Raw genomic sequence first — 26,677 nt, 5'->3', positions numbered from 1 at the left:
CATTTAGTTAATTGCTTGATTTATTTTATTTTATGTTGCTACTCTGATCCATCTTTGTATTGAAACTGTTGCACAATAATTTCCCTTGGGATAAATAGTATATTGTAATACAGTGTTTTAAGTTTGCGATACTGTACTGATACTTATTGTATTTTATATTTTGTATTTCTGAGTGTATTGCTACGATGACCTAATTTCCCCTCGGGGATAAATAAAGTTATCTATCTATCTATCTATCTATCTATCTATCTTGAATTGAATTGAACACATCAGCCCATGATGGTGCTGCTCATGAGGCTGACAGAGAGACGTCGCCACCTAGAGGTGAATAAATTAAACTACATTAGGAAAAACAGGGTGGTTTAAGTAAAAATAGAAATAAAAACCAGAATTATACAGATTACTTTTAATGGAAGTCCATGTTGATAGTTTTGACCTGAAGGGTTTCTCTGAGTGTATTAATAAAGGATTGCTCTCTGTACTCGTGTTTCTCTTATACTTTTATTTTTCATTATTATTATTACAGTATGTTGCATCGTGGAAGACTCCAGAAGTTCATTGATAAGTGCTGCTGTAATTGTGCTTATGACACAGGGTTCCTACACATTTTTCTTTTCTTTTCCAGCTGAAACATCTGAATACCATTTGTTAGATGCTTATTATGTAAAATCCAACTTTTAACACGTATGAATTGATGCTTTTGCCCCTGCATATGGCTTAAAATTGCCCCCCCCTCCCCTCCCATGTTGGAGATGTCGAATGATTTCAAGTGTAGTTTGCATCTTTATTTTCCCACTTGGTCTTTCATTTTAGAAAGTTAGACTTTAGTCTGGGAACAACACAAGCTCTTTTCCCTTTTTCCACACTTCAAGTTAAATTCCATAATTTTCCAAACTTTCCAAAAGAAACAAATAAACCATCTTGACTCTTGAATCTTAAGTATCAGAGTGCCTCAGATGCTTTTAATAACTTACACTACTTAAACTGTTCATTCATTCATTCATCTTCAACCGCTTATCCCTGTCAGGGTCCCAGGGGCTGGAGCCGATCCTAGCTGACCTCGGGCGTGAAGCGAGATACAACCTGGACAGGATCCCAGACTATCACAGGGCACACAGAGACAAACAATCATTCACACCTACGGGCAATTTTAGAGTCATCAGTTACCTAACACCTGCACGTCTTTGGACTGTGGGAGGAAACCGGAGAACCTGGAGAAAACCCACGCAGACACGGCGAGAACATGCAAACTCCACACAGAAAGGGCCCCAGCCGAGATTCGAACCAGGAACCCTCTTGCTGTGAGGCGACAGTGCTGCCCACCACACCAGCTTGGTTAATTTAATTCTCACGAAATGACGTAGTTTGGCCATTTAAGCTGGAGACGGTAAATCAAATTCTTAGCCCAGGTGTGTAAATGCGACTGATTTCTGACACTAACCAGTTTACTTTAAGTCCAACTTGCTGTAATGTGATCTTAACTCCTAAATGTGTTAATCTTCCTCGGTCCAAACCAAAACATCAGGCACAGAGAGACATTTGAAGAAGTGACTGTTGACTCTGGAAATACTGAAACACATCCAGCAGTTTCCAATATGGTTTAAAGATTAATAACCAGGGTTCGTAACAGTAGAAAGAGTTAAATTTAAGCCCTTTCAAGGTACTGACTAAAACTATCCAACCTCTCAAAGCCTTTATCATCACATCACATTCTTACTGTAAATGCATCTGTGAAAATTAACTTTACAGAAGTCATTTATATCCACAACAATAAATATATATTGTCACTTTGTTTATTTTCCCAGCTGTTCATATGAACGTTGGATGTTTTGATCATGATTATTAAATTCTGAGTCATTTAATTTCAAGTATTTGTAGAGTTTTGGTTTCCATGTGTCGATGAAACGCCAGGTTATGTTCAAAATCAAACTTTTTTCAGAGATTAATTCAAATTCAAGCATTTTCCTAACCCTGAAAATGTTAAAATCAAACCTCGAAGACTTTGTACGAGCTTGTTGTTGCCGTCTGAGAAAAGTAAAAAGGAAGAGAAGTTGCCTTATTTAAAGATTTATTAATTTATAATACAAGCTTTTATGTAGACCACATTGCATTTTTAGTTTTTACATTTATTCATACTGAGCTAAACTTCATAGCAGTGACACTGATTGACGAAAACACAAACCAAAGGACACTCAATGGAAGGAATCAAAAGGTTTCCGACTGTTTCTGAAGAAGCCACCCTTTTTTTTTTAAGACCACATGCCCTCACTAGTCCTCATACAGTATGCCACGTGCATCACACACCCTCAGACGCACTCATACACAAACTCACCCACACTAAAATCCAACAAATACCTATACACAAGATAAAAATTGATATATTTAAATTTCAATATTAATGATATTACTGAATTCCACGATAAAAGGCAAACAAGAAGTAAAGACAGCATCCAAAGTAAAAGGAGGTGAAACACCAAAGATTTTCCTTTGAACTCTTCATCCGAGTGGGAGAAACTCTCGCCCTGCCTCGTCCTCGGTGTCCAGTAAAGGGGGGTGGGGCGGGGGTCTCGCACCGACGACGCTCCTCCCTCCCATCTTCAACCGCTTCTTCTGTCTGCGTTTAACTGGCCCTTCCGCATCGGCTCCCGTTTGCGAGGGAACATCGACAGCCTAGTCAGTAAAGTCAAAAGCCAGGGGTGCGAACACGACACCTGATGGCACACGAGCCGAGACCTCCATCTTAAACAAGCCTCGAGTCTGTCCCCGTTTCTCGTGGACCCTGAACGTCCCCTCGGGTGTTCGCTCTTCCTAATAAAAGTCTTTTCTCCATTGGTCCATTTCCAGGAACAAACAGGTGTATGGTAATGGCACAAACGCCACTGGTGCTGATACAGACCGACCCGTTCAGTTAGTGAGAAACAGGCTCATGGAGGAGGATGGCACATTTTCTGACCACGTGGGGAACTAAGGTCAGTTCCTCTGACCGCAAAAAAAAAAAGCTATTGTGGGGGGGGGGGGGGGAGATGACGAAACATGATAAACATTTCTGAATCAACAAACTGGTTAAGTGCAATGAGAGGGTTAACACCATTCAGTAAAACCTGGGGGAACATCCATGTGACTAATACGGGAAAGGTAATAGCCCAAAAACTCGTGTCCCTTGAAGAGCGAGGACTTCCCGGGTCTTTTCCACCGCGTACAGCATGACGGTTCTTTAAAAACGTGTCCAGCAGTGAACAGGTCCGCGAGGGAACAGGGGGTATCGTTTAAAAGTCCTGATCTTCAAATGAAAAGGAATAATGACAGCAAATTCTGCCGACAGAGTAAAAGTTTGGAGGGTCAAAATGTAAATACATTGGCACAAAAAAACAAAACTACCTCAGATTGGACAAGCGATCGATGTGACAGGCCCAACCAGACTTCCTGTGGTTTACTCCAAATCCACATCTGACAGGACGACTGCAGGAGAGCTCACGGTGTATGCATGTTTATATATGTGTGTGTGTTTTGTGTTGCATGTGTGTGTGTGTGTGTGTGTGTGTGTGAGAGGTCGGGGTAGGGGGTCATTTCTGTTGCTTTACAAGAGGAGACAGCAGTTGCTCTCTGTGGTTTTTTCTCTGTTCCTTTGACCTACAGAGACGGGACAGCAGAGACAGGAGGTGAGATAAAAACAGCCGGCTGAAACTGGAAGAAGGCGCGTAATCGCTCTGCAGACTCTCAGCGCGAGACGACGCCGAGGTTAGCGGCAGTAGCAACAAGCGGCCACTGCGTGATGTATGTGAAAGGTCAAACAAAATGGACCCTGAAGAAGCAACTCCTCAGCTTCAGCGCTCCGCCGAGTCACACCCGCCGAGTCACTCGCACAGCACTTAAAAGGGACACTATGTCTTTAATTCCTGCACAGCCTCTTCGGCTACGTTCACAGAACAAGCAAATGTGGCCAAGATACTTTTTTCTTGCCCTTATTTGACACAGATCTGATTTTTTCAGATAATAATGTGGACTCAAAATTCAGATTTTTTTCCAATCAGATGGGGCCATTTTTATACGTGGTCCGAAATCCGATGCTCACAGATCACTGGCCATGCGACCGCTGTGTGAACGGACATTTACGAATTCACATGCTTTTCCTTGTCAAACAAAGCCAGACAAAGATGTCACTTCCTTCGCTGTGACAACAGTGTGAAGATGAAGCATTACGTTAAAATATGAAATAAGAAAATATGCAGCACTATTTTGGGCTACACACCTTGTGTTGGTGATAGACCGATACATCGGGCTGCTGCTGCATTCGTCGATAGATGGGTGTCCACAGGCAGCTCTGTGTTGCCGGAGACGCCTTCTTTATATTCAGTAAATGTTCCTTTATTTAAATTGACACTTGTAACATTCGTTAGCATTGTGTAATTTTTATGATGTAAATTGAGGGCATTATCGGCAGTCTGTAACGGTCATCGGCTAAGGCTGATGAAAAATAAATCGGTATCGACCCTAAAAACTCCACATCAGTCAATTCCTACCATGTATGAATATATATCTATAGATATATATAGATAAAGCGTATTATAATTAAATCTGGCCAGAACCCTCTCTCCCAGCACATTAAATAAATGCAACAGGAGTGAGGGAGCGACCTGAAGGACCAAACCCTGCTGTCCGTCAGTCCTAAATATCCAAATAAGTCCATATAAGATATGAATTCAGCAGTTATCCGTGGGCTCGTGCTGCATTTACATGCATTTGCATTTAGACTGAAGAGGAATAAATCCCGTTCATGTACGACGTTGATTTTCCGACTGCGTTTGGATAACGCTGCCAGCAACTCTGTGTGAGAGGCGCACAGCGGGCTTGACCTCACGTTGGCTTGAAATGATGTTTGTTTGAGCCTCAGGAACAAAACCTTGACCACAGGGAGCTTAACTACGTCAGCTTTTTTTTTTTTGGGCCCAGCGACGGCAAAGACAAGTTCGACCTTATTCTCAGAACCGTCGCCTTTTTTCATCCCACTGGAGTTTACCGGCCTGTGGCTACCGAGCGTGTTACCTCCTCGTCCTGGAACTCACACGGATAATTCTGGCGTTGATTCTGCTAAAAAAGGAGCCAAAGAAAACATCCTCACCGTGAGAGTTGGGCTCTGGAAGAGTCTCTCTGGCCACCAGGTGCATGACGGTTGTTCGGCCCGGCGGCAGCTTCAGGGCTTCAAACAAAGAAATGCACTTCATTATTCTTTAGCTACGTCTTACAGCACGATCGTTCACATGCAAACCCTATTAATGAGGTGGTGAAAGATTCCTGTGGGTGATAATTATTGAGAAGAAATAACTTGTTGCACCGGTCACTAGGGCCTCAGATGAGTTAATGTCATCATATGTGCTCTGTTTGGCGTTGGTGCTCCAGTGCATGTATTCATCCGCCGTGACATTAACTTTTTACTCTTGGTCATTTATTGATTATGTTTTTTTTTTAAAACCCTGCAGTTTTAACTCTTCCTCTTCATGTTTCTTGCTCAGCATGAATAAAATACACCTAACAGACCCAGCACTACATGAATACGAACTGTTTGTCATGTGTGTATTTTTGTTGGGGATGTCCTCTAGATCTCATAAGCGGGAAAAACTCTGCTCCATTGTTTGAATTCATCCTCTATAAAGCGTTGAGGAGCTGCCGTTGCCTTTTTCGACATGTTCCAGATCAGCCCTCAGTGTTTTCTCCTCCCTTTTTGCCATTGTTCCCCGTGACGGTGGCTCGATAAAAGCAATCCGCTCGCCGAAGCCTTCCACACAAAACTTGACGGCAGCAAAAAACAGGAGGTTAATTCGTGGCAGTAGAGACAGACAGCGTCCTCTCTCATCTCCGTGCACTGACGGCGCTGTGAGAGAACAACACCGCTCTTGAAATAACTTTTAAATCACAAAACTGAACCGATGCGTAACTTGAAACACAGAGACCAATCAAGTGTTCAGCGGGACGATGAGAGTAATAATGATCGCTAAACGGAGAAGGAGAAAAAGAGAGAGCGGTGCTTCAGTCTTCAGGTGACTCATAAACAGGAACCTGTCTTACATATTTATCTGGACGTTAAAGGCACTAAATGTTAGTTTCAGCATCCGTGAGGAACTCGGAGTAGAGCCGCTGCTCCTTTGCGTTGAAAGGAGCCAGTTGAGGTGGTTCAGGATCATCTAGTAAGGATGAACCCTGGGCGCCTCCCTAGGGAGGTGTTCCAGGCACGTCCAGCTGGGAGGAGGCCTCGGGGAAGACCCAGACACTGGCCTGGGAACGCCTCGGGACCCCCCAGTTAGAGCTGGTTAATGTGGCCCGGGAAAGCGAAGTTTGGGGTCTCCTGCTAGAGCTGCTGCCCCCACGACCCGACCCCGGATAAGCGGTTGAAGATGAGATGAGATTATATATAATTACCATGACGCTATTTAGTCAGAAAGTGACAGGATCCTGACGTTGCTGTGAGCCGCGTGAGTTGGGTTTTGTTTTTACTAAGAGCAATCGTGTACTTGTTCGTGAGGTAACGCGAGTATTCAAATATTGAAATTACTGTAAACGCCCATCCCTAGTTTTTATAATAATGGCCGATAACAGGTGGTCGTACCTCCCAGGGTAACGTTGCCATGAAGAAAGCGTCCCTGGAAGATGAGGCGCAGTATACTGGGACTGCTCACCTGCTCCTCCTCCCATCCTGTCAGAGAGAAACAAGTGCATCACTCACTGTGAGCGTTTACACTGAGCAAACACTGACAAGTACAAACATTAAACTTTAAATCATCTGTTATTGTGACTCAATGATCTTGAAACTATTTTGGCATCTCCGTGCTGGTACTTTTTTTGTTACTTATCAACCAAAATACATCAATGCTATATATCTCTGTAATAAGCTGATATCAGCCGATATATTGACTTGGTTTTACCGTCCCTATTCTGCACCATATTACTGTTATAACGCATCTGGCCCTCGCTGTAGACTTTTTAAACGTGTGCTGAAAGCAGCCGGTGTTTATTCTTTTTATATAAACAGTGTTTCCACTTCAGGCATTTGCAGAAGTTAATTAACATGTAATAATTAATATGACATGAACAAAATCTTTACCCAAGCATAGATAATTTCATATCTCGATAAGATATTCTAAATATATATATAAATTAAATATTCTGTATGAAATAACCACATGGTATAACCTATTTTTGTATACTGTGTGGATTAAATACAAAAGAGATGAGAAAATAGTATTTTTTAAAGAACTTTAGTGCAAAATAGTTCTCTGAACATTTTGAGTTAGTATGTGCTTGTTATAATCTATTTAGAAGACTTAATACAATAATTAAGATGACTTAACATAGTAATTTAGAAGACTTAATATAATATCATGATATTTTGATACATGTTTTAATCGTGATACGATTCCATTGAAAGACAAACAATCATATTGAATTCTCTCCCAGACCCACAATTAACCAAAGCCAGTAAATTATTATATCAATATCATATAAACTAACAATATTTACATTATTTACATTTAAATTGACACTAAACGTCAGCAGAGACTGAATCGAAAGGACGGCTTAGTGCAAAGTAATCAAATAAATGAAATATATAAAACAAAAAAAATGACTGAAATTTGAATGTTATGTTATAAAAACGCACCTTCGGGCCAGTTCTCAAAGACGTGCTTGGCGATGTCCGTGGCCGAGTCATTTGGGGAGAAAGTGAAGTCTTGTGTTTTCCCGCTGACCAGGATAAGGCGGAGGTGCACCTGAAACAACAAAAGGAAAACGGTTTAATCGTGGTCCGCGGAAAACGCAGCGTAAGCCGACACAAAACGCCAAACTTCCACTCAAGAGTTCGTCTTAATGAGTTGCGGAGGAATCCCTCCACTTCCTCTAACCTCTCCAGACATGCGGTGACCTTCAGATGGCTGTGAAGAGACGGGCATTCCAGTCTAATTAGATTTATCCACGCCAGATCTCCACCCCTTCACTGGGCGACTTCACTCACCGCGGGCTTACACTGAAGTGAGCCCCTGTTGCTGGAGACGACAGATAAGGGTGGGGCTGACGGGGGAACACTGGCCCTTTAGTTCCAGGGCGCTGCGAGCTCCTCTCCGGGCTGTCGGCCTAATGCGATAACCCCAGGTGTCCCAGACAGCTCCGGGCCGTGTTATTAAATTTACATAGGCAGTGCGTGGCCCCAAGGGGGACTGTGCATATGTGTGGGAGGGTCCAACGCAGTGGGACATCCTCCAAGTTTGATCCTCCGGGCAACCACACAAACCAATCTGCAGCGTCCCTACTCTTCTTTAAAGTAATTTACAAGCACCTTTCAAGCATTTCATGGTGCATTTTCATGCTTTTCCAGCACCGTACAGCTGTGGTAAACTACATATTTGTATGCAAGACAATAATAAGTATTCAGGGAAGTTATTATTGCACTTGTTCATCCCAATAAATTAGATTAGAATTGGAGTTATTGCCCTAAAAAACACCAACGTAATGTTTTCAAATCGCTTTCAACAGAAGGACGACAAATAAAAGGAAAACTAACTTGGCGGAAATGTAATCAACTATTTTAATCACCTGTTCATCATTAAAATATGTAATTAAAATACATATTTGCATACAGTACACACGCCGCAGTATTCAGTATAATTATTTCTGCACTTGTTCATCACATTAAATTAGATGTTATTGTGATAAAAAACAGGCAACATGATGTTTTGTAGAGAGCTTTCTACAGAAGGACCATTGATCGACAAAAATATAATCTAACTATTTTGATAATCAATTATAAAGTAATTTTTTATGAAAAAATGTCATAAAATGTTGTTTTCAGTCGCTCAAATATGGAGATCTTCTTTTCTCTGTTTTATATATATAATGTCTGCCATCACATATAAAAAAACATTTAAAGCACTTTGTTCAAAATCCAAGAGCTTTTCAAACCTTGAAAACACTAAACTGCAAGTGTTTTCAAAGGTTTCCACGACCCGTACGAAGCCTGAATCTGTTAAAAAATAAAAAGGGAGTTGCTTGACGACACGCCCTGAAGGCAGAAATATTAAACCAACATCAGGAAATCCACGTGGGACGCTCGATCTACTACAAGACTTAAAAACATCAAACTAATTCTGCGTGCAGGGCTCAAAAACATAAAATCACACACTGTGGTAGAGGCTCAGCTGACTCAACCGATTAAATGATCAACATAAAATATAAAAACAACTCATTTATCCTTCATTTTTCAACTCAATTATGATGTAGAGCTGCTTTTCTTTGTATTACGTGGACAAACAAAAACAATAATATTAGAAAGAGGTCCCGCTGGCTTTAGGGAAATGTGATGACGTTTGCAGAAAATGATTTAATCGATACTTAAAAATAAACATTAGCCGCAGCCCTTCGCTGTAGTCTTAACGTGTTTAATGATTTCTAGTACGACAGCAGCAGAACGCAACAGTTTGCTTCTTTGTGTTAAAACACAACCCTGAAGTGAGGGTGGTCTCATCCATGTCGGGACATGCAAGACTTCATACAAAGACCCTTCAATTTCAGGGACAATGATCCCAAACATTAAGACAAACAACAAAGGACCAGAGCGTTCCCGATCGATCACCTGACCTCCGACCAGGCGAGTTAAAGAGCAGCCGGAAACACGCGAGGAGACGGTTTCAGCTGAAGACGGAGGAACAAAACCAGGAAAGACGTCAAGAGAGAATAAACGCCTGCACGCCGACTCCAAACCACAAATGTGTTCAAACAGAAAACACTTGATGTTTGTCAAAATGTCTTAAATCCTCTGTAACAGGCTAAACTGATGTATACGAGTTGATTCTACATGTTTGGTTTCTTATTCATATTTTAATATTTCCTTTCATGCAACTTCAAACTATTCTGGATAAATGTGAGACATGATGTATGAAGTGATCATGTGGCCTTTAGCAGATGCTTTGTTGTTGTTGTTATTTATTTATTTCCCTCTTTGTTTCAGGAAAACAAATAAATCTTCATCATAAAATTCAATTGGGTGTTAATCATTTATTTAGTTTGTTATTTATTCTTTCGTATCTGTTTTTGTTTTACTTTTTAGGGAATTATTATAGTTATATATACTATACAGTTAATATAGTATATATTTGATCTGAACATATAAATAATACGTTTTTTTTTTGAAAATTATATATTTTGATAAGTTAAAATAAAATATATACATACATATATGATAAATAATAATAAATTAAATTGTTAATTATTATGAATAAGGAAGCTTAATCGAATGTAGGAAGGATATGTTTTTAAAATAAAAAAAGTTGTCTAATTTAACTTTTTACAAATGCTGGGATTGGTTATTGTCCCTGTAACCGGGAGGTTTAAAGCTTCTGGCATTAAAATAACTTTTATTTTCTTGTTTTTCAGCACTGAGAGACACTAAAAAATCAGAATACAGTGTTTTGTTTCCCCTTATTGTCCTAGAGAAGCACATGTAAGACATGTAATACAGATTTAAACAGTTATTTATGCTTTTTATTTAGTGTCTTAATGAGAAAGACACACAATATATAATTTCTACATATAGAAATGAATATAAATTGTTCACAGAAGAAGCTTTAGAGTTTGCGTTTAAAGTATTTGCTAAACTTCAAATCCCACCGCACCAATTACGAAGGTAAATGTACAAAAACGTGTGAAATATAAGTAATATAATTATAGTACACAGTTTAGTTTGTATTCTGCCTTATATGGAAAATTAAAACTCTTACAACCCCCAAAATATATAACAAAATAAAGAAGTTTAATTAAAATGAGCGATGGAGACGGGGTGGGACTAGAAAAGTGCAAACTTCTTCCCGCTCCTTTTCAAACATGCTTTTCTTTTCTTTTATGTAATTATGCTTTTATTTTGTGAAACATCTTTACTTCCTGTGACCATTTCTGTTTCTTTGTACTTGAAAAATATCAATCAAAAAATATCAATCAAATCAAATCAAAAAACAACTTTTAAAATATTCAAATTCACAGGAAAAGTAAGTTTTGAAAAATAACTGCTTCAAAATCCTTTAATACGACAATTTATGAACACAAAATTAAAAAAAAACATCGAACATAGCCATCAGTTAACATCTTATTTGACCAAAACTGACGCTCGATCGATAAATCTGTGCATCTTTAATTCTAGATATCTTTGATTTATTAATAGTTGATGTCCATTTAACCAAACTGTGGCCTGCAGTCATAATATTTACATTTATATTGATTAGTCCACTTATTTTACTCTGTATCCACGTCTGAAACATCCCCCTGACCTGAGTTATTGATCCGTTTTGGACTTTAGTCGTGTAATTTATGCTGCAGCGACGCCTGTTCTTATATAACCATTAATCCACCGTCTCTAATCAATCACGCCTCTACTTAAAAAATGACTTTGGGGAAAGGAAGACGCACATTTCATCGACTGAGACACCTCTACTCAAGCGTCCGCAGATGGGATTATTATGCCCCCGACATTTGCCCTTCTTCAAAAAAGGTGCCGCATGAACTTTCTTTGGGTTCACAAATCACAGAGGGGAGAACAAAGGGATTTAACCGCGCGGTGTGACGTCAGGGAGGGACATCCCCGCTCTCTGATCTGTTTACAAATACAGTGCTCCCTCGGTGGTCCTCCGCCCTCCCCTCCCCTCCCCCGCTCTGAACTGAATAACCTCAATGTAGGGTTGCATACCCGTGTCATCATTAACAAGCTTTGCCCCCGTCCCCGTCCCTTTCATCCCCGACTAAATCAAAACAAAGTCAAATCTGCCTGGTTACCGACGGCGACATCACAAATGTTCTCGGGGTTCTTCCAAAGAGAGACATTCGATGCTTTAAACGCTGTTGTGAATGACTTTTTTACAGGGTTAACGGAGCAACCAGAGGATTATCCGGTCGTGAAGTTGGTCAAGTTTCCTAAGAATATAACCACCCACAAGATAACGCCCCGGGGCTGAAGCCCAGAGAGATGATCCATTAAATCCCACTTTACTCGCCGCGGGGTTTTACCCGACGCAGGTGTCCAAGAAGAAACATTTAGAAACCTTTATGTTAAGATATAATTAAATACAAGTTCTGGGAGAATACGATTAAAACAGCACAATTCTTCAGATGTCAAATCACAGAAAAGCGGAAAATATTTACTTTGGGAAGTCATAATTATATATATTTGTTTGTTTTTTTTGTTCTTTTTATGAATTGATTGTCAGAATTTGGTCAGATTTGTTTTTTGTCACTGGTTAAACTGATTAATTATGTTATTGTTCCAGCACTAAATGCCCCCGTTACTCTCATTAGTACTAAAACAGCTGATCGTCTAATTGACCACCAGTTCGTTATAAAAATATGATCTTTTATGTTTGATAATTTGATAAATGTGTTAATCATTCATCAGACAAAAACACACAGAATTCAGCTGCTCACAAAGACAAAAACCTGCCATCTTTCCTTTGTGACATATTGTTATAAAGACGTATAGCGGCCAGGTGTCCTAATTAACAAAAGAATCTAATTTGTTTAGCTTCTACTCTTTTCTGGTGTGTCTCTAAACGAGTGTTGTTCATTCCTTTAGTGGGGGCCGTGGTCAGGATTTATAAAGAGGGTACAATCAATTGGTGTCTAAACCTTGAAAGGAAAGTAGGGCAACGTTTTAACTGAGATTAGACAGATGGCGTTCACAGGGACAGCAGTCACTGTCCCAGCTAAGTGTTTGTGGTCGTTGGCTAATCCGTGACCTCCTCACCTCCTACCCCGACCCCCAAAACCCTAAATGATTCTGATTTGGGGAAATATTTAGGTAATGTTGTCTCACTATTGTATTATGTTTGTATATCATGCAGCAGCAAACACAGATTATCACCTTGCAGGGCTCCTACACCTCTTCCAAAGTCAAATTCAAGCACTTTTCAAGCATTTCAAGGTGCATTTTCATGGTTTTACAGCTGCGGAAAACTACCTTTTTGACTACAGTACATACAGTATGTCCAGTATGCTTCTTTTTCACTTGTTAATTACATTAAAATAGATGTTATTGTGCTATAAACATCAACTTTATGTTCCGTGACAGAAGGATGACAAACGATTAAAGATCAACAGAATAAATATATAATTGCCAACTACTTTGATCATCTGTTAATTGTCAGAAAAAGTCATTTTTCATGTAAAAAATGCTGTTTTCACTTTCTAAAATATGTTGATCTTCTTCCCTTTTTGTTATACCATATATGCCGTCCCATATAACAGAACATATCAAGCAGTTTCAAGCACTTTATTCAAAATCCAAAGCACTTTTTTAAACCTTGAAAACACACCACACTAAAATTCAAGTGTATTCAAGGATGTCCAGCACCCATACAAAGTCTGACCGTGGCTCTTAAAACAATAACAGCTTCATTATTTTTGTTTTTGTGATTGTTACTGCAATTTTCAGGGTTCCTACACCTTTTCCAAAGTCAAACTCAAGCCCTTTTCAAGCATTTCAAGGTGCATTTTCCTGCGTTTCCAGCACCTTACCGTACCTAGTATTCGGTGAAATTATTATTGCAGTTTTTCATCACATTACATTAGATGTTATTGTCCTAAAACAACCAACATCAGAATCAGAAATACTTTTTTTAAAAACATGATGTTTTGAAACATCTTTCTACAGAAGGAAAACAAATAATAGGAAAACTAACACGACAGAAATGTAATCTAATATTTTGATCCTCTGTTCACCATTAAAGGTCATTTTCAATGCAAAAATGTCAGAAAATGTTGGTTTCAGTCTCTCAAATACTGAGCTGTTCTTTCCTCTGTGTTATTATATCGTAGATGCCATCATCATATAACAGAACATTTCAAGCAAACAGTAATAGTTATATTGTTATTGTTTTTATAATTGTAACTGCAATTGTGGAGCAAATCTGGAACAAGATTTTCCTCCAGGATTAATAACGTTGTCTTATTTTGGTTTGGGTAAACATTTAGGTAAAGTTATCACAACAATAATCAAGTGTATTATGTTTGTATATCGTGCAGCAACAACAGGTGTGACTATGGAAGCCCTGAAGGGTCATACAGTACATACATCTTATTTCCTCTTTTCTCCTGTGATGACGAGATAATTTTAATCCGTTTTCTCAAGATAACGAGATCATTTATTTGATAGATAATGAATGAAACGTGATAGGCCTGAGATTTCCATCACTCCGGACATGTCACGCCTCGTTAAGTCCCCTCATATCTTGAAGAACACTATGGATGATTTCTGTTGGTTATTTACTGTTATGAAATTAAACTGTAATCTGTTTATTTATGTGCACATTGTAACACCTCCCTGTACTGGTATTTATGTTTTTGTGATAAAATATTGACCTGTGTGGTTAATGAGGCTCGCTCACGCTTCGTTAAAGCTTAAGTCTTACTAAGCGTCGTCTTAGATGACGCACACTAATGTGAACATTATCTGAGATAGAATAAAGCCGTTTCATGTGTCAGGCCTTGATTAAATAGATCTGTGATGGTGATCCATACTCTCCTGCTCCTCTGACACTGATACACTGAAGGATGTTTCCTGCAATGATTTAATAGACTACACCATGGTTTTATTTTCCAAACTTAAATTAATTACCTTGTTATCACAGGGAAATAGAGGAAATAAAATGTATGTAGTGTATGACCCTTCAGGGCTTCCGTGTGTGACAGACTACAGAGCAGATAATACCAGGAAACACGGATTATCACCTTCATGTTTCTGTGTTGGTGTTAAAAATGTGTCAGGCCCCTCAAACTCACCATATCGAGATCCCTCGGGGAGGTCATGGCTCAGTGAAGGAGGGAGGGAGGCCGCGGATCAGAGAGGACAGGCCCGGTGTGCTTCAGCTGCTGGAGACGGAGCCGGAGCCCTGACACACAACAAACAAACAACACAAACACTGTGAGGCTGCTGCACCACAGCCTGGCACCACAACCGACTGCACACAATCCATTATTATCCACCGAGCTAGCATGATGCTAACATCACAACGCTGCCAATCACACGACAAAACACAGACACAGTCGATTTAATCACCTGATAAGAGTAGTGAGCACAAACTAGCACCGAGTTTCTTCCTGACAGATATCGAAACTGATCCAACAGGAAGGCTTCTGCTACCGTTAGCATTAGCTAGCTGTGTTAGCTTGTGCTAACCGTTAGCTGCGGGGCTAACTGGCTAACCTAAATGTGTTTAAAATGCCGCTTTTGTCCCGTTTAACTCACCTGCATCTGATGACTTTGATGAAATGTTGCATTCAGTTGAGTTGACGAGTCAGCGGGAAGCGTTTTTCATCAGCAAAGATCGAGTGGAGGTGGATATATGGTTGCCTGTGGTATCAGTGGCTAATCGACGGGAAGACGCCGGAAGTCAGCTGGTTGTAAACACAGAAGAACGGCCGCAAAGACTTCTGGGAGTTTGAGTCCAGAGGATGTTTTTTATTGGGCTGTTTTTACTTTTCTTACATGTTCCAGAGTTATACACAATACCTAAAATGTACTTCTGAATGTAGAAATAATAATAATAATATGAATTAAAATGTTCAAAGACAGTAAACATAGAAAAAGGAATGAAGAATAACAAAAACAATAGTATGGGGTCTGTTGCTAAACTGAGGGAGTTCATTCAAAATGCCTAAACAATCTTATAGTTGTTTTGTTTTTTTAACCATTTATTATTTTACAGTTTTTAGTTTTTCCAAAGTGGTCAAATATGATTTAAAATCTAGATCTTTATAAATAATTTAAGGTTGAATATTATTAAAAGCTATATTTTAAATAATAATAATAATAATAATAATAATAATCATAATACACCCACAGGGCATTTTGAGGGTTACAGAATGAAAGTATTGCTTTTCCATAAGAAAATATATTTAGTCTGAATTAATATTTACATTGTTTTGACGGTTTTGACAATGACTTTCTGTCGCGTTCTGTTTACATTGTAACAGCCAATAGCGTTGGGCGTTGTGGGTTGCCAGGTTTGTCTGTTGTTGGGTGCAGCTACTGTAGTCTGGCACTGGGAGAAATGGAGTTTGCCAATCCTGCAGCTGCTTACTTGTCCCAGCAGCTGAGTGACCGGAGACGGGCAAAAACCAGAGTCAGTATAGACCAAGGATTCACTTCATGGACTGAGATAAAGGAGTTCAACAGCATTAAAACGCACGGCTACGTTTCTCCTTGATCGGTAAGCTAACGCTTACTGTCTCTAATACTTGTTTTTATGGTAAGATTTTCCCGAGAGGACGGGTTCAAACAGACTCAAACAGACTCTGATCTCCTGGAGGCTACTGGACCGGATCTGACCAACCTGGCAACCGACTGCTGGAATTATTTTTTATCGTTGTAACTATGATCTTGAGACATTAGATGGCGGTGTTCTGCTCATTCTCCATTCAACCTTTACAGCGAGAGTAAAACATGGAAAAAGGTCTGCTGCTAAACTCAGGAGTAAATTTAAAATGCCTGAATAACCTCCTAGTATTTCCCAATTTATTATTTTTGAGTTAGGGTTTCCATAGTGGTCAAATATGATAACAAAAAAATGACAATTACAAAAACAATAACAATATTATAATCATAATTAATTATTGTTCTCCAACAGCAACACAGAGCCAAGGTCAGAGTTCATACGGGGGCTGGAAATTCTTGAATACAGTTGAACATCAGTTTGCCCATCACATTGCACATTTTCTCTTGTACTATTTAGAATTTAGACGTTATTTATTTATTGTATATATATTTTGTACTATTGCAGCGTAGGTCAGCGAGAAACGTATTCGATTCCTCTGTGTGTCCGGCACATATTGCAGAATTGACAATAAAGCTGATTTTGACTTTTGACTTTGACTTGAATATAAAAGGAGGGTGGTTTGTTAAGCTTAATCATTTTATGTATATAGTATTTTTCTAAGATATTCATCAAACTAATTATGAAAGTGTCATTTGCCGCATATTTGGGATTGTTAAGAATTAGTAATAAATCCATCTTTGTTCATATTGGTTTTTTTATACAAAATATTTTGAAAGGTACCTTTTTAAATCAAACCAAAGAGAAGTAACATGAAAATAATCTATAAAACATGTTTAATAGTCTCCCCAAAAAGTACATCTGTTATTTACAGTTGGACAGTAACGACAGCGTCAGCAGGATAAAAGTCCAGAAGACGGACGGATACTTTATTTTTTACTGCACAAAAGTACAAGAAAACTTAATTTGGAGCAAACCTGAGAAGCCACAATATAACAGAGAAAAGCAAACAATACAGAAACACTACGAGTTCACAAATATCTACAGTAAACATAAATATATAAAAAGTTTAAAGAAAAAAATACATATGTTCAAGGGAAATACTGCACTGAGGGATTGGATTGCATCATCACTGTAGAATAATATATAGACACTTTAAAAATGAGAGCATGGTGAAGAAGAAGAAGAAGAAGCAGAAGAAGAAGAAGAAGAAGAAGAAGAAGAAGAAGAAGAAGAAGAAGAAGAAGAAGAAGAAGAAGAAGAAGAAGAAGAAGAAGAAGAAGAAGAAGAAGAAGAAGAAGAAGAAGAAGAAGAAGAAGAAGAAGAAGAAGAAGTTCCCTCTAGGAACCAAAATGCATGCTAAAGTGCCCTCTAGGATTCAAAACGCAAGTTAAAGTTTAGGAGCAAAAACATGTGCTAAAGTGCCCTCTAGGATTCAAAACGCAAGTTAAAGTTTAGGAGCAAAAACATGTGCTAAAGTACCCTTAAGAAGCCAGAATGTGTGCTAAAATGCACTCTAGGAGCAAAAACGCGTGCTACAGTGTCCATTAAGAGCCAAAACACGTGCTAAAGTGTCTAGGAGCCACAACGCGTGCTAAAGTGCCCTATAGAAACCCAAACGCATGCTAAAGTGACCTCTAGGATTCAAAACGCAAGTTAAAGTTTAGGAGCCAAAACACGTGCTAAAGTGCCCTCTAGGAGCAAAAACACATACAAAGGTGTCCTCTAAAATCTAAAATGTGTGCAAAAGTATCCTCTAGGAGCTAAAACGCGTGATAAAGTGTCCTCTAGGAGCCAAAACCTGTGCTAATATGCCCTTTAGAAGCCAAAGCGCGTGCTAAAGTGCCCTCTAAAGAGTCAAACACATGCTACAGTGTCCTTTAAGAGCCACAAGACGCGCTAAAGTGCCATCTAGGAGCCAAAATTAAAGTGCCCTCTTCATTGGCGAGGATATGCTATATGTTGCTATATATTGCTATATATATATATATTTCCCTCGGGCTAAATAAAGCTTCTTGAATCTTGAATGTGCCCTTTTTTTTTCCTTTTCGCCCCTGCCCTTAAAAAGTCTGTGCACGCCACTGACAACAGGAAGATACAGTATATCCAATATTTTTAAATGTTTAAATGTGTACTTGTTGTTTTGTAGTTTAAGTCGTTGTAGTCTGGGGTCAGCACTATAACAGCCGGTAATACCTTAACTTGTCCCACTTGTGTCTGGGATTTAGCCCACTTCCACAAACGGTTACATAACGCACCGGTGCAGGTACATGTTGCCTCACCTCAGCTGCTGTTTACGCCTGTGCGCTGTCAACACGGATGACTCGGTTTCCCAGAATGCCCTCGCGGCGCATGCGCAGACCGCGTCGCCTGACAGTGGTAAACAGACGTCAGAAGGGAGTCTTCGCCTCTCGAGTCCAAAACAAAACAAAACAAAAACAAGTCAAAAAGACAGTGAAGGAAGAAGATATTTGGACAGACAACAACGACGGGAACTTTTTCAAAACTCACCCCGGGTTAAAAACCTCCACTCGGGGGAAGTTACCGGGGGCTTTTCACGGACTTTTCCCCCGGATTGTAAACTCTGGTGGTAGCAGGAGCTTAACCAGCTATCGGTGGCTATCGTCCTGTTTTTGAAAGTGCGGTGAGTGGGAGCCGACAGACATCCGAGACTTTACCCGAGTTTACCGAACACCCGGGGGATTGTTTTATCCTCGGTTCACGGGGGCCTCGGTGGGGAAGATTTTGGCCGAGCTCCGGGCTTTTAAACCCGCTTTTTCGAGCATCGTGTGCGGCGGCAGGAGCGTGCAGAAACATGGCAGATGGTGACACGCGCCTGGACGCAATGTGGCGGATCGTGCAGACCTGAAGGAGCACGGACTATCTCTTTATTGCTCTCAACTTCTCACTGCAAAAGGAAAAGAAAACACACAGTTGAGACAGTAAATATCTAATTTTCCTCCTCCAGCAGCGCTCCACGTTTCTCCGGGTGTTTTGGCTGCAGCGGCTTTAACGTACAGGCCTTAACTTTGACTTAACCGGGCTGTTTTTGCGTGTTTTTACTCTAAAGTTTTCCAGACATAACGTTGTTTACAAGTTATATCACTTAGTAAATCCCTGTTTGTAGTCTTTAATATCTTTACAGTTAAAAAAAGTATTCTGGTTTTTAATGAGAGAGTGTGTATATAACCTAATTTGACAAATTTGGTGCAAAATCATTCTTAATTTTGATTTGTTTTTATCTTGTGGGGACATCAATCACGATATTTGCTTACAAAATTAACTCACCATCATTCATATTTGTAGGTTAAACTTCAAGTTTGATATATTTTAACATAAAAAAAACCAACTGGTGGCACAAAGCCTTTAGTTAATCCCTTTTTTTTAATGCTTTACAGTAAAAGAAAATACATAAATATATGGTTTGAATGAGAAATGTTTATATGATTTGACAAATTTTGTTACACAATAATCCTTAATTGAGTTATTTTTCAATTATTCCTTTGAAAAACACTTTAAAGTATATCAATTTTTACATATTTGAGTGTTTATTAACAGGAATGGCATCATTTTGTACCCCTTTATGCTGCTGTTATTCTCCACGTGAACCCAAACCTCTGTAGATCCAGATGTTTTGGTGCCACTCCGACACTTTTGTTTTTATTTCATTCAAACAAAGGGACTCTCATCCCGACCCTCCTTCATTCTATATAAATCGGAAGGTTTATGATAGTTACTATTAAAGGAGATTATTTGGGTTCCCTAATCTCCAATCTGAGGATTAACCGAGGCTGGTGTGTCCAGATTATTGCGTCTCCTCTCCGGGCCCCTCTGTTTACACCCCTGCAGCACACTTTGTTTGTGTCGGGAAGTTTTTTTTATCCTCCACTCAGAGTTTACTTTAACTGTTAAAGGTAGCCTAGATGTGTTAGAGGTCTCCCACCTTTTTGTTTTGGGTTGAGTGGAAGTTCAGAGGACCGCCATGGAGGAGTCATCGGTGCCCCCGATTGACCCAGATTTCGAGCCGCAGAGCAGACCCCGCTCCTGCACGTGGCCGCTGCCGAGGCCCGACATCTCGGCTGTCAAACCGGAGGGGGCGGATGGATCCGAGTCCGCCGCCGGGACCCCGCCCGCCGACGAGGACAAGCCGGAGCCGCAGCAAATCACGTCAGAGCCCGAGAAGGCTGCGGCTGCGGCGGCCGAGGGAGGGGTCGCGGCCGGCGTGGGCGGAGCCGGCGCGACGCCCCGCAAAGGATCATCCCGGCGCAACGCGTGGGGGAACCAGAGCTACGCGGACCTGATCAGCCAGGCCATCGAGAACTCCCCAGAGAAGAGGCTGACCCTGGCCCAGATCTACGAGTGGATGGTGAAGACAGTGCCTTACTTCAGGGACAAAGGGGACAGCAACAGCTCAGCAGGCTGGAAGGTGAGAGACTGTGTGTGTGTGTGTGTGTGTGTGTGTGTGTGTGTGTGTGTGTGTGTGTGTGTGTGTGTGTGTGTGTGTGTGTGTGTGTGTGTGTGTGTGTGTGTGTGTGTGTGTGTGTGTGTGTGTGTGTGTGTGTGTGTGTGTGTGTGTGTGTGTCAATGTACATCATAAAAATTACACCATGATAACAAATGTTACAAGTCTCAATTAAAAAAACAAACATTTAATGAACTTTAAAAAAGTTGTCTCCAGCAACACGGAGCTGCCTGCGGACGCCTGTCTGTTCATAATGCTGGGCAAAAACTATAAACCGATACGAAACACCTAAAAAACGCAAATATCAGATAGTGGTTGGTGCACACATGGACGGATTATGAGACAATGGGGCCCTGGGCACAGACCTGTAAGAGCCCCCTCTTCCTGTCTGCATAACAAGACACTTCAAACTCAGACAGGCGACATTTTTTTATACAGTTTAGTTTCTTTGAGTCTATTTTTAGTGGTATTACTTTTTCGATGGGGGCGTTTTGTCTCTGTGCTTGTTTTAACGCCCTTCTTTTAAGTCGTTTTGCGTCACTTGTTGTCACTTTGGGTCATCTGTAGTTGATATGTTGGTTTTAAGTATTGTAGCAGCCATTTGTCAAACAAATGAAAGTTTCAAATCAAATTTTAAAATCATACGGCTCAAAAGGCCGCTGATGCATCATGGGTTGTGTACGCGGGTGGGAAAAAACATGAGGTCCAAAACTATTTCAACAGAAAATGTGGTTTATTTAACCAAAAAGCGAGCAAACAAAAATCCTGTGCTTCTCCCGCTCCGGTCCCTTACCGACAGCCTACCTGTGTAATTTCAGGTGCCCCATGGTGTGCTCGAATGAAACAAAACACAAATAATAAACAAGAAACACCTAAACTAAACAGATAATAAACTAGAAAACTAATAGAATGAATTGATTAAGAATACCCAAAACTAAAACAGCACTAAATCCTAACTAAACTAAACACTTTCAGTCATTTAGCGTCTCTTTGTGGTCGTTTTTTGTTGTTTAATCTTAGCAACATTGTGTGAGTCCAGGCCCCCGCCCATTAGGCAGTAATCTGTCCATGGGTGTCTGTGTTTACTTTACAAGGTGGACCACAACCATTTAAGCCATAAGTCACATATTTATAGCTTTACACGTCCTGTGACCTCATAGAAACACAGGTTTGCAGATAACATCCTACTCTTTAAATATACAGCAACCAGAGGAACAAATTATAATCCCAATATCAAAGTCACATTATTATTATTATTATTATTATTATTATTACACTTGCCTCTTCAGTCTTTTTCTGTGATGTTTTTAATACTTGTCTTACTGTTAGTTTCATCATATATTCGTTGATGTACTGCATCAGCATTTCCATCGACTTCAGTTCTCTTATTCTTTTTTTTTTTTTTTTTTTTTTGCCTTTTCGTGATTATTCAAGGTGGAAACTTTCCCTGGGAAATAATAGAACTAAATGGAAATACAGGGTTTATTTGCTCGGGCTATCATATGCAGATAGAAACAAAAATGTATTATATCATAAGTCGGGGTGTAAATGAAAAGTTTTATCACAACCGTATCGATGCTTTGGACAGCGATACAATATTTGCTGATGTCACAGAGAAGTCCGACGCGATAAGAGTTTGATTCGATTTGCAGGCTGCTGCGATCGATATGAGACGATATCATCGGCCCATTTAACACAGTTCATTACATTTATATCATCTCACAACAGCAATGATTTTACTATTTTATTCCCAAGCTCTTCCAGACATTTAAGGGAAAAACAAACTATAATTTTAATAAAAATAACGAGTTTAAAGTGGGAATTCCAAAATAAAGACGATCTTAACGATGAGGATATACTGATGTTTTCACTTTTCATCGATGGCTTGGATCGTTGATCATTTAATGGATAAATTGATAGATTGATTTATCGTTACGCCCTTAATCATAAGCTTATATAATCCATTCATTTGTCAAGATCATACAATGTGAAATGTGCCATGTGGTGAGTTAAGAGCAAGTTAACTAATGAGGGAATGTACACTTGTTCCCACCTTAGCGTTTAAAGTAAACAACTTATTCATAAAAGAAATGTCTGGAAATGGATCAATTATTAATTTATTATTATTAATCAATCATTAGCTCAATCAAGATGCATCCCACATGGTAACAGTTGACTCTCAAAAACCAGAAGGTCTTTTGTTCTTTGCTTCATGCTTTCAGCTGCTGGTTAACTAAGAAATGTGAAATATATTCACTCCAGTCATGTAATCACGACTTTACTAAAGGCAGTGCAGTGGGGGCTGCACTGTGCATGCAGAGGGTTAATTCCTATTTAATGGGATGCTGGAGAATTATCTGTACATGTGATGACGAGTGCAGCGCTGGTGGTTATTCACTTAAATGGTCAAACGACCTAGACCCCTATTAAAAGGTACGATTATTGTATTGAAACTTTGACAAAAATCATACCAATCATACTAATTTAAACATTGTCATGGCAGAATTATAAATACTAGTAGTGATTAATCTGCAAATGAAACGATGTTCAGTGGAAGGAAGCCACCTCTTAATCTAGACTACGACTACATTTTCCCTAATTTCCGTGTTTCTTTCTCTGTTTTCAGAATTCAATCCGCCACAATTTATCACTCCACAACAAGTTCTTGAGGGTACACAATGAATCGACGGGCAAGAGCTCCTGGTGGATGCTCAACCCAGAAGGAGGGAAGACCGGGAAAGCTCCTCGCCGCCGGGCCGCCTCCATGGACAACAGCAGCAAGCTGCTGAAGAGCCGCATGAGGGCCAAGCAGACCAAGAAGCAGGCGGGAGCAGCCGGCCTGGGGGGAGCTGGAGGGGCGCTGCAGGGCGATGGCGGCACAGGATCTGGGGGTGCAGACAGCCCTAACTCGTCCCAACAGTTTCCCAAGTGGGGGGTTAACAGCAGCAGCCCCTCGTCCCGTGGCAGCCTGGACGACTCCGACATGTGGACCACCTTCCGCCCGCGCACAAGCTCTAACGCCAGCACGCTGAGCGGACGTCTGTCCCCCATCGCTCCTGGACAAGAGGACGACGATAACCTGCCTGAGGACGGTCTGCTGGGAAGATACACCGCCAGCAGCTTGACCCCCACCCTCACCGAGACCCTCATGGAGGAGCTGGATCTGATCGACGGCCTCACGTTGATGACTGGGCAGCAGGGAGGCGCCAGTCCCAGCACAGCACCGCCAGCACCTCCCACTCCGCTGCCCTCCGCCTCCACGCTGCTGCCTCGCGGCTCCAGCTTCTCCCCCTTCCATCAGCTGCAACCATCCAGCCTCCCACAGGCCCCCACTCACACCGGGACCCAAGCCTCCGTCTCCCAGTGTGGACCCAGCAGCAAAGAGCAGTCGACCTTCAGCAACTCCCTCTTCAACCCCATGTCCAGCTCCGGCTCTCGTGGGGGCGGCCATTACAGCACCCACGTGCCTTCCAGCCTGGAGGCGCTGCTCACCTCCGACTCCCCTCCTCCCAGCGATGTCATGATGACCCAGGTGGATCCCCTCATGCCCAGTCCTGGAGGGGTGGGCCTGATGGGCCTGGGCACATCTGTGGTGGGCGTGAGGTCCAAACCCAACCAGCTGCTGTTGGGTAAAGGTCTGGAGCCGAACACAGTGGCCCCCATGGCGCTGCAGGCTCAGATGCAGCAGCATCATCTTCGTCACCAGCAGCCACAACAACAGCCACAACAACAACACCAGCATCACTCTCAGTTGGGGTTGGGGATGATCCTCTCAGGTATGTCTCAGGACCCGTCACAGCTCTCCGCCCTCAAAGCCCAGCATGCCACGGTGCCGACGGTGGGCTCTCATCACGGAGGGCCCACCATCTCAGCCAATCCCGGCTTGAGCCTGCAGGGCATGAGCCAGTTTGGAGTTCCGTCCTGTTTCCAGACCGGTCAGGACCGACTGCCCACAGACTTGGACATTGACATGTTCACCGAAAACCTGGATTGTGACGTGGACTACATCATCAACAGTGACCTCATGGACGGAGACGGCCTCGACTTCAACTTTGACCCCATACTGCCTGGAGGTCAAGGCTACGCCGGCCCAGCCGCCACGCAGGGCTCCGCGCACAGCTGGGTGCCCAGCTAACTCCAGTCAGCCAGGTACACCGATCGCTCTTCTTTCACCACACAAACACTCAAATCAGCTACTCGGCACATTTCATCACAAGTTTTCCAGAGTCCAAAATGACAACTGCAGTTGCACAAAAGCATTTTACACTGGTCTTGAGTGTTAAACCAGTCTTATAGATATTTTGCGGCTCAATTAGGCTATTTTGAGACCAATTGAAACATAGAGAGTCAGCCCCCCTGCCCCAGGATAACTGTGGACTAAGATTCAGGTATTCGGGCGAATTTAGACGTCTGTCAAAAGTCTGACCAGCATTTAGTTAAAGTTTATCTTTGTGAGACCAGCCCCAGATGTGTTGTTTAGCAAAATATATTTAATTTACAGTTAACCAACAGAAAAAAGCCAATCCTCACATTGGAGATGTTGGAACCATACATTTGTTTCTGCATTTTGGCTCGATAAAGGGCTGAAAATTGATTCTCTTTTTTTCTGTAATTAGTATTTTAGTGAGTTTTTGAACACCACAGGTACATTGTATTCAACATTACAATGAGAACTCAACATTAACCCTTAGTGATGATACACTTGCGAATAAAAGAATAAGGAGATTAAACCAAAAGAGGCAATAGAGATCAAACAGAAAAAATTAAATAAATAAAATACAGTTTACAAAAACAACTCACATGGATTAAATGCACAGTTTTACATGAAGCACTGCACTCTCAGCTGGTAGCAGTATCTTGCACATGACTTCCCCAGTTCGCCTCACATATTTTTCCGCCCTGTCATTGATGTTGAAAGAGACTTTTTTCATATGATGCCACTTTTGCCAACTCCGTGCTCCATTCCTGGAAAGAGGTCTCACCTGGATTCTTCCAGTTCTGAAATCTAATTTTCAACTATTTTGATTGTTCGACTCATTTATTAAATGGTTATTAAATGGTATTTTTTCAGCTCAGAGTCTGACGCAGCATCAATGACTGCTCTGAACTCCGACCAAACTGTGAAACTAGGCAGCACTGATCAAATATGAATCATTATTCTGTGAATGTATTGCATATTTCTGTGTTTTCAGAAACATTTTTGAGTGTTCAGCTTAAGTGTAAAGTAAGAAAAGGATTTGTTTTGACTCAACTTGACCACAAACACTCATTTTACAACAGTTGTCGCTGATCAGTTTTCTGCTAATCGATGAATCGACCACAAATAATAATTCACCTGTTAAAAAATAACCTCATCTCAGTGAGGGGATCGAGTCGATAGACAGTTTGAAGTGCAGAACGTCCATGATCTGGATTTATGAGCCGCTCAACATACATGACATCTTCGTTTTCATCCCCTTGTCTCGCAGGAACTTAACCTCCACTCAAGAAAAAAACCTCACACAACAACAAGACGACCGGTGAACCCCTCCTCCCTGCCGGCTGAAGACGCCATCTCAAACATGACGCTCCTCTCGGACTCAGAAGACCAGAGCTCACCCGTGTCGTGTGCCAAGACGTGCGGAGGACAGGGAGGAGATTCAGGCTACTATGCACAATATTTCTCCTTTTTTTTTTTTTTTTAAACATAACACTTGCAACGATTTGGCTGCTAGCCGGTTCTTTTTTCTTCTAATCCGAACTGATGGTTTTTTAAAAGACGTGTGTGACGTGACGTTTTTAAGAGTGAAAGACAAATCATTAACTCCCCCTCTCCGCTGGGAGTCAATGCATCAGTTGTGTTACACCAGAGCAGCTTCAGGGCGGATACGGTACTCGGTGGCTTCGGTATCGAAGACTCAACGGACTGTGCGTCGTCGGC

The 26,677-nt window shown here is 41.1% G+C and overlaps 2 protein-coding genes across 2 annotated transcripts; one reads left to right on the top strand and one right to left on the bottom strand.

The window, feature by feature from the left end:
• Positions 1–2,071: 2,071 nt before the first annotated feature.
• Positions 2,072–15,400, bottom strand: ubl3b (ubiquitin-like 3b). The gene is made up of 6 exons (XM_083914738.1): positions 15,269–15,400; positions 14,803–14,912; positions 7,652–7,760; positions 6,602–6,688; positions 5,120–5,197; positions 2,072–3,630 (listed from the first exon to the last, which is right to left on the bottom strand). The coding sequence occupies exons 2-6, from the start codon at positions 14,827–14,829 to the stop codon at positions 3,578–3,580; spliced, it is 354 nt and encodes a 117-aa protein (XP_083770864.1). The 5' UTR covers positions 14,830–14,912; positions 15,269–15,400; the 3' UTR covers positions 2,072–3,577.
• Positions 15,401–18,690: 3,290 nt separating this feature from the next.
• On the top strand, positions 18,691–26,358 carry foxo4 (forkhead box O4). The gene is made up of 3 exons (XM_083914724.1): positions 18,691–20,721; positions 23,384–24,906; positions 26,226–26,358. The coding sequence occupies exons 1-2, from the start codon at positions 20,278–20,280 to the stop codon at positions 24,890–24,892; spliced, it is 1,953 nt and encodes a 650-aa protein (XP_083770850.1). The 5' UTR covers positions 18,691–20,277; the 3' UTR covers positions 24,893–24,906; positions 26,226–26,358.
• The last annotated feature ends 319 nt before the right edge of the window (positions 26,359–26,677 follow it).

Source organism: Echiichthys vipera (assembly GCF_963691815.1).
Source record: "Echiichthys vipera genome assembly, chromosome: 6".
Classification (NCBI taxonomy): Eukaryota; Metazoa; Chordata; class Actinopteri; order Perciformes; family Trachinidae; genus Echiichthys; species Echiichthys vipera.
Note: the sequence above shows the minus strand (reverse complement) of the source record. Positions and strands in the feature narration are given on the sequence as shown.

Excerpts from the sequence above, each read along its gene's own strand:
- foxo4 (XM_083914724.1), top strand. The coding sequence starts at position 20,278 with ATGGAGGAGTCATCGGTGCCCCCGATTGACCCAGATTTCGAGCCGCAG. Across the intron at positions 20,722-23,383 it reads ACAGCTCAGCAGGCTGGAAG|AATTCAATCCGCCACAATTT; the intron begins GTGAGAGACTGT and ends CTCTGTTTTCAG.
- ubl3b (XM_083914738.1), bottom strand. The coding sequence starts at position 14,829 with ATGACCTCCCCGAGGGATCTCGATATG. Across the intron at positions 7,761-14,802 it reads CCCCGAGGGATCTCGATATG|GTGCACCTCCGCCTTATCCT; the intron begins GTGAGTTTGAGG and ends TTGTTGTTTCAG. Across the intron at positions 3,631-5,119 it reads TCCAGAGCCCAACTCTCACG|GTCAAAGGAACAGAGAAAAA; the intron begins GTGAGGATGTTT and ends CCGTCTCTGTAG.